This window comes from Fusarium fujikuroi, chromosome FFUJ_chr07, assembly GCF_900079805.1.
Source record: "Fusarium fujikuroi IMI 58289 draft genome, chromosome FFUJ_chr07".
NCBI lineage: Eukaryota > Fungi > Ascomycota > Sordariomycetes > Hypocreales > Nectriaceae > Fusarium > Fusarium fujikuroi.
Window position 1 is genome coordinate 488,752 of NC_036628.1, and position 12,063 is coordinate 500,814.

The window sequence follows — 12,063 nt, forward strand, 5'->3', positions numbered from 1 at the left end:
GAACAAAATTCTCACGTGTCACAGCAGATTCGTGGATGTCGAAACAGTGGAAACTTCATTGCGAAAGGACGGAAGGATCTGACCGATCAAGTTAGAGTGGAAGGAACGCAGACAAAGTGAATGGGGAAGTTTTCAGTGATAGCAGTGATTGCAAGTGGCAGGCAGAAGAGCAGGGCAGAAGTGGCACAAGGACAAAGAAGCACAGAAGTGTTTGTGCACAGAAACTGGATATGAATAGCATCAAAAAAGTAACCAAAGTGGGAAATGGTCGAAAGATACTGAAATGGGTAGATAGCACCAATGTCGTCAGAGTGCAGCATCAAGTTTGACCGTCATCCGCATGTCGCATCGAATGAGACCTGACCAATCCCACCCAGATATTCACAGCCACTCGGTTCCCGAAGCCGAAAAGCCTCTCTTGCTGTACTGTAACACTGACACTACCAAGTCATCATCCTGAGACAGCTGTACTGTATCATGCATGCAGGCCTGTCAACGGTCTATAGCGAAAGATTTATGCACATGATAACCTTCCATCTTGCCCTTGCGCCTGTCTATGCCTGCCTCCGGCGCCTCTGAGAGCTCCCTTATTCGTAGCGGCATGCAATCATTATAACCTCATCAATACTCAAGCCCAGTTGCTTGTATCCTCCACTCCGTAGAGCAGCACATATTTGAGAATGTCGGACAGCGAAATGATACCCTTGAGCTTGTTATCGTCGTCCACTACTATCAGACGATGAACCCTGCTCTTTCGGACCGTATCAAAAATGGAGTCCAGGCGATCGCCTTCACTGCATGTGTAAATACCAGGGCTCTCGTCGGATCTTTTGCAGAGCGCTTCCCCGACAGAGCCATCCAAGTCGTCGTAGGCACCGTTTTTGATGCATGGGATGACATCAACCGCTTCAAAAACGTTTAGAACTCGTCCGTGAGAATCGATAATCGGGACACAGCTGATGTTATGTTTGACCATCAGGTGAACAACATCAAGCACGGAACTGCCCATCGAAGCTGTAGCGATGCCTGAATATGTACCGAGGCCAATGTCGCGAACCGTTTTCTTCAAGAGGACGGTGTTGTGTTCGTTGTTTACGGCGATAAACTTGAGGATGCGATACTGAGTGATGACTGAAACAACCATTTCCTTGTTGGTCTCGCTATCGACATCGACCAGGGGAATTCGTCTGGCGCGGGTCTTGAGCATGCGCCTGCAGGCTTCGTACAATGGTTTTGAAGGGTGAACAGATACAGTTTCGATGGGGATTGCGCCGATAGCTTTCTCGATGTCTGATATGGTCAGCGATGTCATGCTTGCATGGAGAGGCGACAACCTCTTAGGCTACTCAATCGGAACTGATCGAGTTTGCTGAACTCGTCAGGGAACTGGCAATAGTATTGAATCACATTGATAAAGTCGGTGCTCGTGAGGATACCGGCGAATCGCGAGGTTTTAGAGTTCCATAGAGGTGCCGATACGATTGCTGTGGCAAGGTTAGCATTAGACTCTGGACGTATGGGGTGACGCACAGTTCTGCGTCAAGATGCTGATGGCTTTCTTGATACGGAGGTCGGTATCGAGGACGATAAGACGGAATGATAGAGGTAAGACGTCGTAACTGGTGCGAACTTTGAGGAAATCGCGTATGGCATTCTGTCGAGATTAGCTTCTCGTCGGGCTTTGATGCGCGCGTGCCCCACGTCAAGTACGGGCAAACGGATGCGACAGACAAAAGGCAGATGAACATACCAGACCCTGTAACTGATCTCTGTCCAGAGGACTTAGAGGCTTTGGTTCGGTGGGCGCCATTGGGCTTCGGAGTGAAGTCCTGCGTCGGAGGTAGGATGACGGAGCGACAAATTGAGGGACAAGACCATGACCGGCGGCGGCTGTAGTGGAGGGGCCAGTGGAGGTTGATGCAGCCCGCCGGCGTGGAGTTATCAAAGCCGGTCCAGGTCCAGATCCAGAAACAGCTCCAACTCCTCCAAATGAGGCTTCGGCTGCTGACTCTTGTACTTGTCCCGGGGTATCTGTGCCTGGAGCTGAGGTTGTGGTCGAAGCTTCTACAGTCGTACCAGTCACGCCAGGTACTGGACTGGGGGTATTTTCAACGCGGGGCAGCTCTCCGACAGCATCATCAACTTCAACTGTTGGCGGTTCGGTTGGAGGTTGTGGTTGAGTTTCGCTTTGGGCTTCGATCCATGATTTGACGTTTTCTTTTGCTGGGTCGTCAATTTGAGCTTCTGTCACTTCAATTTGACTTTGAATTTCGTGAGGTTCGCTTGGTAGATTGATATCTGCTGGTGCTTTTGTTTCTGGATTCCCTCGTGCGGGTTCAAGTTCTTGGTTTCCCTCCATTCCAAGTAAATATCACTGCTACACAATACGGTTCGAATTGTCAGGCAGGATTTGATGGTTCGGTCGAGGATCGAAAGTGAGGTTGTCAAGTCCTGATAAATACTGACGTATAGCGCATCACTGAGAAAATCACAGACGTATGCTAATCGAAAAGAAAAGAGACAGCATCAGCCTAGAGTTGATAAAAACGATCCGACGGCGTTGAGGATAATTCAATATCATTAAAGGCGCAAATTTATTTGCAAGGGAATGTGCTGAAGGGTAAAAGGGAAAAAGGAGCAAATATCAGTCACGGCAATCGGTCGGCCGTTTACTCACCTTGGACTTGTAATAAATGATAAGGGAACCACCTCGAAACAGTCTGCCCAACAAAAGTCCAGCAATAATATTACTGTACAGCATACGCTGCTCCATACTTCTTAACCTTATGGCCAACATTGGATCTTAACCGGACCCTGGACTACACGGCGGAGACGGAGACAGACAGAACGTCATGGCGGATCGACGATGAGCTTCGAGTCTTGGCAAAGATTGACCGTTTTACAATTCCATCTCCGGTAATTAGGATTGGTCAGATTAATTCAATATAGCCTATCTGGTTTGTTTGAGGTGCATTCTATCATGGTTTGAGGATTCCTATCCTGTCAAAATCCCGCAAGTTGTCACTGAGATATTGAGATAGAGATATTGACAGGTTGAGAAATTGGTGAGACATTATGTAGAAGGATAGATTGCAAGTCAACACTCGATCTCAGAATCTTTATTCCCATTTGCTGATCAGTTGAGCTTGGAACTGATATCGATGTAGCCAGGATTAGCAACTCGTATGTCTCAGCATGATCCATTCCAAGCTTTACCGTCTCTTCAAGCCCTCTGCACAGGCATCAAAGCAAGAAGGGTCCAGGACAAGTTTGCCCGGTTCACAACAATCCCATCCATCACAACCAGTCGTTCAAAACACCCAATAGTCTTTTGATCCCTGTTCATACGTCAACCGCCATGACCTGCCTTGTGGTGGTGCAGGGTAGTTAGTTGTTGCAGATGTCTTGCAGCCAAAGTTTGTTCAGATTGATACCCAACAATGGCACGATAAGCACATGGGCAGCACAGCTTGTGTGACATGAGAATTACCATCTTTGGAAAGCAGAACTCGCCAAAATCGAGTATCGATCAGGTCGCATAGAGTAGACCTCGGATTTGTATCTTACGTCAAGAAATACCTCTATCACATGCCACGCGACAGAAGGGCAGTACTATACGCAATATCGAAGGCAGAAACATTCCGTGAATTTCCATCAAATAAGCGCTGAGTAGATGCCAGCTATGACAACGGGTAGATGTTCTACTCTTCATAAGAAATAAATCTTCATCAAACGATCATTCAATAATCTCAAAATGAGGCGTTGAAATGTCTGGATAAAAGCAAGAGACGGTCCAAGCTTCTCCACAACCGCTAGCATAATGAGGCGGTCCACTGTAACAGCTGTCTCTGCACCTAACGTGCACTAGACCACCCTCGGGGGGGCAAGAAAACAGCGACCCTTACTGTAGGGTGTCAAAATAAATTTAGCAAAGGTCATCCTAAGCTTAGTAAATATGCCCTAAACTTAATAAAAATATCCAAAATTTATACTAAATTACCTAAGTATTTTTGTCATTTAGGATTGAGGTCCTGTATTTTCTTTCCTCCCCTAGACCACCTAAACAATAGCGCACGTCGTCCCTGGCGGACCCTACCTTCGGCGGATGACCTCAAGTGAGGTCACCTCCTGCAGGGAACATCGATGCCCCCTGTAGCTACCTCTTCTGAAGTGGACTCATAGTGGACGCCAATGTACCTGGAAGTAGCTTCCCCAATTCATCCGTTCTTGCCTTTAGCTCACGCTTTACTTACCTCAGGCAGCTTAGGTTTGAGCTCTGTAGAAGGTCCTACCCGAGCTACGGCGCTCACCTTGCTTCTTCCTGGCGCGCGTCTCGATCCCCATTCTTTCCCTCGCCAACCAACTGTGAGGCTAGGATAAACTCCCCCTCGGATTCATCTCTCACCTGGGCAATCGCCAACTAATTTTCCCTTCTTCACCGCGATCTTGACACTATCTCGTGCCAGTGATTGGCCTCTGTGGTAGTCAGTCATTTACCTTGCCCGATAGAGGATTGTTTTGTAGTCTTCACCCGACAACCGAGCCCGATAATAATAATTCGAATCTGGATCCCTGTTGTGACGTTGCCGACAAGTGGATGACCTTTCGTCAACAACCGAGCCTTGACCGATACTGCATCAAAAGCGAGACCGACTTTCATTCACCGTCGTTCAACATACTTCTTTCATCAAGCCTTTGTGCTATTGTTTGCCATGGGTATCTGCAGCTCCTCGTGCTGCGGAGGTATGCATGCTATTATCCGTCGCCGTATACATCTGACAGCAATAGGTCGAGCCCGCGATGGCTTGTATGAACCCGTCCTCGCCGATAGCGAACGAGAGGCTGTAGCCGATCTTCTCCAGTATCTCGAAAATGTACATGCTCTTCCATTTTGCTCGAATCGTTGCTAATTTTGTGATAGCGCGGCGAGACCGACTTCTTCTCTGGCGAACCTCTGCGTGCTCTGAGCACCTTGGTCTTTTCGGAAAACATTGATCTTCAACGAAGTGCTAGTTTGACTTTTGCTGAGATTACTGAACGAGGTACGAAAGAGTCCCGATTTTCCGACTGGTCTAACAATGTAGATGTCCGAGAGGTTGACCGCGATACCCTTGAACCTATTCTATTCCTTCTCCAGAGTCCCGATATCGAAGTTCAGCGAGCTGCCAGTGCTGCACTCGGAAACCTGGCTGTTGACAGTATGTACATTGGAGCCAAACATTCGCAGTCGCTGACTATTGTAGCCGAGAACAAGGTTCTCATTGTGCAACTTGGTGGTCTAACACCTTTAATCCGCCAGATGATGTCCCCCAATGTCGAAGTCCAGTGCAATGCTGTGGGATGTATCACGAACTTGGCTACACATGAGGAGAATAAAGCAAAGATTGCTCGCTCCGGAGCTCTGGGTCCCCTGACAAGATTGGCCAAGTCTCGGGATATGCGGGTTCAGCGGAATGCTACTGGCGCTCTGCTGAACATGACACATTCTGGTATGTTTGTATATGGCAACGGCAACGGCAATGACATGCTGACAAGAGTAGATGAGAACCGACAACAACTGGTAAATGCTGGAGCGATTCCCGTGCTTGTTCAACTTCTTTCTTCTCCCGATGTCGACGTTCAATACTACTGCACCACAGCTCTCAGCAATATCGCTGTCGATGCGAGCAACCGACGAAAGCTGGCTCAAAGCGAACCTAAATTGGTCCAATCTCTTGTCAACCTCATGGACTCGACTTCACCCAAGGTTCAATGCCAAGCTGCCCTGGCTCTCCGCAACCTCGCTTCCGACGAAAAGTATCAGCTCGATATCGTTCGTGCCAATGGACTTCACCCTCTTCTCCGACTCCTCCAATCTTCTTATCTACCGCTTATCCTTTCTGCTGTCGCCTGTATACGAAACATCTCTATCCATCCTCTTAACGAGTCACCAATTATCGAAACCAATTTCCTCAAGCCACTCGTCGACCTACTTGGATCTACCGACAATGAAGAGATTCAGTGCCATGCCATCTCGACGCTTCGAAATCTTGCCGCCAGTTCCGATCGAAACAAGGCTCTTGTCCTGGATGCCGGTGCCGTTCAAAAGTGCAAGCAATTGGTTCTTGATGTGCCCATCACTGTTCAGTCCGAGATGACCGCTGCTATTGCTGTTCTGGCCTTGAGCGATGATCTCAAGTCTCATCTCTTGAATCTTGGAGTCTGCGGTGTTCTCATTCCTCTCACCCATTCGCCAAGTATTGAAGTCCAAGGCAACAGTGCTGCTGCCCTAGGCAACCTCTCTTCTAAAGGTAAGTCAACCTCACCGCCATTCAAACACAAACTAACAAACGCAGTTGGTGACTACTCAATCTTTGTACAAAACTGGACCGAGCCTCAAGGTGGAATTCACGGATACCTCTGCCGATTCCTGCAGTCTGGTGATGCTACCTTCCAGCACATCGCCGTCTGGACCCTTCTCCAGCTCTTCGAGTCCGAGGACAAGACTCTTATTGGCCTCATTGGAAAGGCGGAGGACATCATCGAGCACATTCGAAGCATCGCAAATCGACAAATTGAAGCCGACAATGAATTCGAGGATGAGGATGAGGGTGAAGTTGTCAACCTAGCTCAACGTTGCCTGGAACTCCTGGGACAGAGCATGTCCAAGGCTCACATCGAGGGCTAACTATATTCGCGGACTATTCATCTCAAAAGCGGAAGCGTATGGGGTGTTGGGAGATATGGTGTTTGGCGTCATGTAACATTCTAAGAATGATGTTTGGTTTCAGGGTTGTCTCTTTATACGGATTGCATCGCCTGTCATGGGCTTTCAAGAATTGTTCTTACAACAATGGTGTTTGACGGTGTACGAGAGGGCCACGTGCTGCATTGAAGGACGGTATTCTTTCTCTTTGTTTGATGATTCATGTGGCAGATATCGCTAGATCACTTACTGGGCAGTTGATGATGTAATTAGACGAGAGCTGTAAGTTTCTATACCCAGATAAGAGATGATACATATTTACATTAGACTGCTCGTGATTAGTCTAGCTCTTCAACCTTTTGAAGTCCATTTTTCATCCATTGACGTTCGTTCCATGGTAATATTTTGGCTATTGTAGTACCAGAGATGAGAGCTAGTGGTAAGGGGCCAAAATGTCGTGAATCTCTTGATGCTGGGAGGTTGTCTCCTGAAATCCAGCAATGCCCTTCGGGGATCTGAAAAGTTAGTAGGGCTAGGGACGAGGATGGAACAAGTACCTGTATCATTAACTCTTCTCCTTGCTCTCCTGGTGTTCCGACAGAGACATAATCCCCTGGCATGCCTGTTACACGTTTCACTCCCCACTGGTTGTTGAAGATTGGGATGCGGTAAACGACCAGATCACCAACAGAAACACCGCGACCATAGCGACGCGTGTGATCACATAGAATCCAGTCACCATCGACTGTGAATGTTGGAAGCATTGACGGGCCTTGAGCTGGGCTGATGGTATAGCCGTACGTGATTCCAAGGTGCACGAGACAAGCGGCCTTGAGGAAGGATACTGTTGTCTGCACAGGACGGCGGGCGAAATGAAATGAAGCCATCGTGAGTGCCCTGACGGGCTGAGTTGAGTGTATTACAACAAATCCATCCAGACGGGAGCTTGGTGTTGAAAGGGCAAAGAGCACATGATTGGATAGAGTTGACATCACCCCACAGTGACGTTTCTGCCGAAATCAACCGCCCACCTGAAGACGATAGATCAGTCATAGCATTCAAGCCATTGTTGACTGTCTACACTCTTTTACGGCGCGACAGACACTCCTTTAGGGCGCCTCGAGAATGAACAGCTTTGCATGCCTTCAAAGCTCCCGTCGAGCCCTCTACAGGGTCTTCGTTCAGCATGAGGGTCTCCTCACACGACAGTTCCAACCTCCGCGAGCCCTATCTATACAGAACCGCTTCTTCTCCGCATCGCAATTGAAAGCGCGAAATAAAAAAGCAAAGAAACGCGAAGATGAAACGGAGGTAGATCTGTTTGCTGATGAGGGCCAAGACCGAGGTTTCGATCGACGATACACTACCCAGGAGGAGTTTGAAAAGTCTGGTCGCGATCGCCTCCCCCAAGATTTCGAGATCACGGACCCAAAGATCATGGTTCTCGATAATGGTGTGTTCGATGGACCTCTTCTCACAAAAAACGTCATGAGCCGACTGCCCGAGACAGATTCACTTCGCATGGTGACACCCTACATCCCGGGTGATCTAAAGAAGGACAAGCCAACCCAGTATGCTATCTGCAAGATTGTCAACAAGAAGGAAGAATACGAGCGTCAGCGTGAATTAGCCCAACGCCGGCGTTTGTCCAAGCAGACCACACCCAAGCTCAAGGAAGTCGAAATGAGCTGGGCCATCAGCGAGCATGACCTTGGGGTCAAGACACAGCAGCTGGTCGGGTTCCTCAGCAAGGGTATGAAGGTGGAGCTCATTCTCGGGTTCAAGAAGAGGGGGCAGAAGAAACGGACGTCTGAGGATACCACAGAGGAAGTCTACGCCAAGGTGAACAAGCTGATTGAGCAACTAGGCTCGAGAGAGTACAAGCCAAGAGATGGAGAGGTTGGGAAGACGATGAGGATTTACCTCGAGGGAATCACAAAACAGGCCCGTGAGACACTACAGGTGAAAGAAGAATCACCAGAGGTCGACGCTCAAAAGGATGCGTAAATTTTTGATATAACATCATATTCTGGGTATCTGCCAGTCAAGTCTATAGCCGAATAAAGAAAGTCATCAGTCCGGTTGTCGTATCCCGGATATTGAGCCCATTTTAGACACCAAACTCCAAGTCCAGACCCAAGAACTAAAGGATCTCATCGCCATCCTCGTCAGCGGGTAGAGGTACCGCCGCGGGAGCGGTGACCTCTGTAGACAAGGTCTCGTCCGCAACATCCATATCCTCATCCATAGCGACTCCACGCCCCTTCACCTCGGCATCACTCTCCGCGCTCTCCGCACCCTCAGTCTCCTCAGCAACCCTGTTAATCTCATCCCAATTCTTACTTCTCTGCTGAATATTCCTCCCCCGGCCCTTACTCTTCTCAACCTTATTCTTGGTACGCTCCACAACAGCAGCAGCCATCTCGAGGCCCTTCTCATGACGTTTCCTAGCCTTGGCAGACATCTTCTCTTTGCGACCGCGCTTGGCCTTCTTGGTGATACCGGCTGAGTGGTGCGCTGCTAGGACGGAGGGCCGCTGGGTAGCATCGCGGGGAGGCTTGACTTCTTTTAGGGACTTGTCGGTGTCGATGTCGATGTCTGTTGCGCGACGAGCGGCGCGGGAGTGGATTGAGGGTGCTGAACATGTTAGATTGGAGTGCAGGCGGGACAGAGGACATACCCTTCTTTTTCGCCATTTTGTTGGTGTTTGAGTGTGATGTTGAATCTGCAACTTCGGCTTGGTGGGGGATGGAAATTTTGATACCCCACAAAGATAAGCTCACCGAGACTCACCGAGCTCACCTCCCGGGGAGCTTAGGTAGACAGACATGTTGGAAAAGCGTTGATGGCACTTATGTCAAACATGCTGCCTGTGTAAATTTGAGAACCTGTTGAGGTAACTAAACTGCGTGGATGAGGAGTATTTATGGGAAATTGTGATTAAGCCATAGAATAAGTCGGCTGCCGGGTTGAGTACGCGCTCTTGCACTTGTACCCCATGAATGTCTCAACTTCCCTCGTGCACCAGCATTATCTCATTCCATCAATCTTTCACCTACAGCCGAACCTACAAGTACTCAAGCTTGATTTGCGCGATTCAATTCTTCAAAAAGACCCGTGGCCGTGAATATGCAAGTGTCTGTCTAGCGTTCGTTACTTGCCAACGTCCCGCCGTCTCCAGCAGACGCATTAGCAATGCTTCCCTTCACGACCTGCTTCGTTGCAGGACTGCAATATCTGATACACCCTCTAAAGCTTGTATGTTGGTGACTGAAAGCCATGCGCATCCTAACGCGTCTAGGGAACCATTCAAGAAACCATCAACCCCGATGCTCTGATTCCAATCACGCTCCTCTCAACTGAGGAAATCTTTGGCGATCTCGAAGGAATTCTACAGCTCTTTGACTCAATTGATGATGTGTTTGTTCCAGACTTTGGTTCCATTCTTGTCGAAAAGAGTGGCGACAACAACAGTCAGGTTCGAGTCGATACGCGACAGATCTATCACATGGACCAGATAAAGGCTCTAGATGGCTTTTCTGAGTTACCATCTGGTCCCTACTTTCTCTACGGCCCAAACCTTTACCAAGCCTGGCGACTGTACGATGATGAATTTGGAGCTTTCACTTCCGGTGTGGTACCTGATGATCTGAACCAACCTGACGAGTATGTTGTATCTCCAGTGCAAGTCATAGCTGACCATACAGATTCCAACCCCTGACCTCTTCGTCCGTTTATGGTGACTCAGTTGCAGTTCCTGTGCCATCAAGACTTTACCATCCTCAACCTTCTGCCAAGAAACCTTTGTCTGGTATCCGTGTTTCTGTAAGCGACACGATATCGTTGAAAGGAACCTATACAACCTTTTCCAGTCGGGCATGGAAATCTCTCTACAGAAATGCCTCGAGTTCTACAGCTAAATATGCACAAAGTCTCATGGACCAAGGAGCCGTAATCGTTGGAAAAACAAAGACATCGCATCTTGGGACAGGTGCAGAATGGGTTGATCAACAAGCTCCTTGGAGTGCAAGAGGGGATGGGTATCAAAGCATGAAGGGTGGTTCAGTTGGTGCTGCTGCTGCCTCGGTTGGGTACCCATGGATTGACTACAGCATTGGCGTTGACGGTAAGTCGGGTCATCGCGAGAAGCCATCACTGACCTTGTACAGATGGTAGAGTGATGTCCGAAGGCGGCATATACTCCTTGAGTCAGCCTGAAAATCTATCAACCGACATAGCTACGGCATCGAAGTGAGAACTGTCATCTACCGCTGAGCTTCACTGACCACCCTAGGTTCGACAAAACTCGAATCTTTAGTCGAAGCCTCAAGGGACTCCTTGATTTCAGCGCAAATGCGAAGACCGGGGCTTCTGAAGCTCCGCCAAGGATAATCGTACCAGACGACTTGTCATCACCCGAAAAGTCACAGAAAACAGCCATAGCGACTTTCGTGTCAATTCTACAAGATCTGTTGGACACGAAAGCCGAGTATGTCAATGTTGGCAAGATTTGGGAAGAGAGTCCTCCATCTGAAGCTTCTCGAGAAGGAATGCAAGCATACATGGAAAAGGTTAGTCAACTTCGTCAAGAAGACGTCACTGACAATTCAGGCACCTTTCCGGTCATGGTGTTATGATTACTACCATTCCTTTGACGCTTTCCGAGATGAGTATAAGCAAAAGTTTGACAAAAAGCCGTTTATCGAGGCTACGCCGCAATTCTTCTGGTATGGCCGTACATTGCGCAGTTGTTGAACCAGCTGACCTCCCAGGAACGAATGCAAGTCGGCGACAGAGGAGGAAAACCGTCAAGATACAGAACGTCTTGGTGTATACCGGAAATGGTTCCTTGAGAACATCATGCACAATTCTATCCCCAATGCCAAGGGAGACGCAGTCGTGATCCTTCCATGTGGGAATACTCAAGTTGAACATCGGAACGATCCTTTGGCGTATGTACATTTCCCTGTATTGATGCCAGGCTGACAGCATATTAGTCCACCAACCATTTACAAAGGCATCGACTCTACAACACTGGCACCAATATTGGGGGCTTCTGTATTATCGTTTCCATGTAAGTCGAGTGTATTGGCTTTCAGTAGCTACTAACACAACCAGTCACCCAAGTACCCTACGAGTCTGACATTTCTGGAGAGACAGAGTATCAGCCAGTCTGCATCTCGGTTCTCGTCCATCGAAATGAAAAATCAACCATTCAATTGATCGAAAAGGCTCTCGAGACAGGGCATATTCCCACCAAAGTCGACGTTGGACGGTACACGTTTCCAGTCAAGAAGTCGGATCATGTCAGCAATCAGGTACAAGCTCCCTTGTCGGGTCAGAATATATCGGACGAGCTGTAGACCAGAGAAGTGCCC

The 12,063-nt window shown here is 48.6% G+C and overlaps 6 protein-coding genes; 3 read left to right on the forward strand and 3 right to left on the reverse strand.

Moving 5' to 3' along the window:
• Positions 1 to 628: 628 nt before the first annotated feature.
• On the reverse strand, positions 629 to 2,359 carry FFUJ_08965 (probable nuclear protein SNF4; the record flags this gene model as incomplete). XM_023580276.1 has 4 exons in its annotated part: positions 629 to 1,290; positions 1,347 to 1,484; positions 1,531 to 1,654; positions 1,751 to 2,359. The coding sequence occupies 4 exons, from the start codon at positions 2,357 to 2,359 to the stop codon at positions 629 to 631; spliced, it is 1,533 nt and encodes a 510-aa protein (XP_023433081.1).
• A 2,353-nt stretch (positions 2,360 to 4,712) lies between these two features.
• Positions 4,713 to 6,667, forward strand: FFUJ_08964 (probable VAC8 protein; the record flags this gene model as incomplete). XM_023580277.1 has 6 exons in its annotated part: positions 4,713 to 4,743; positions 4,789 to 4,874; positions 4,922 to 5,198; positions 5,244 to 5,489; positions 5,541 to 6,290; positions 6,336 to 6,667. 6 exons carry the CDS (start codon positions 4,713 to 4,715, stop codon positions 6,665 to 6,667), a joined length of 1,722 nt encoding a protein of 573 aa, XP_023433082.1.
• A 356-nt stretch (positions 6,668 to 7,023) lies between these two features.
• On the reverse strand, positions 7,024 to 7,572 carry FFUJ_08963 (related to IMP1 Protease, mitochondrial; the record flags this gene model as incomplete). XM_023580278.1 has 2 exons in its annotated part: positions 7,024 to 7,200; positions 7,243 to 7,572. 2 exons carry the CDS (start codon positions 7,570 to 7,572, stop codon positions 7,024 to 7,026), a joined length of 507 nt encoding a protein of 168 aa, XP_023433083.1.
• A 238-nt stretch (positions 7,573 to 7,810) lies between these two features.
• Positions 7,811 to 8,692, forward strand: FFUJ_08962 (related to translation initiation factor IF-3; the record flags this gene model as incomplete). The annotated part of the gene is made up of 1 exon (XM_023580279.1): positions 7,811 to 8,692. The coding sequence occupies one exon, from the start codon at positions 7,811 to 7,813 to the stop codon at positions 8,690 to 8,692; it is 882 nt and encodes a 293-aa protein (XP_023433084.1).
• A 136-nt stretch (positions 8,693 to 8,828) lies between these two features.
• Positions 8,829 to 9,381, reverse strand: FFUJ_08961 (uncharacterized protein; the record flags this gene model as incomplete). XM_023580280.1 has 2 exons in its annotated part: positions 8,829 to 9,322; positions 9,366 to 9,381. The coding sequence occupies 2 exons, from the start codon at positions 9,379 to 9,381 to the stop codon at positions 8,829 to 8,831; spliced, it is 510 nt and encodes a 169-aa protein (XP_023433932.1).
• Positions 9,382 to 9,880: 499 nt separating this feature from the next.
• Positions 9,881 to 12,048, forward strand: FFUJ_08960 (related to D-mandelate dehydrogenase; the record flags this gene model as incomplete). XM_023580281.1 has 9 exons in its annotated part: positions 9,881 to 9,943; positions 9,987 to 10,351; positions 10,393 to 10,811; positions 10,855 to 10,936; positions 10,980 to 11,256; positions 11,297 to 11,412; positions 11,458 to 11,637; positions 11,683 to 11,759; positions 11,804 to 12,048. The coding sequence occupies 9 exons, from the start codon at positions 9,881 to 9,883 to the stop codon at positions 12,046 to 12,048; spliced, it is 1,824 nt and encodes a 607-aa protein (XP_023433085.1).
• Between the last annotated feature and the right edge of the window lie 15 nt (positions 12,049 to 12,063).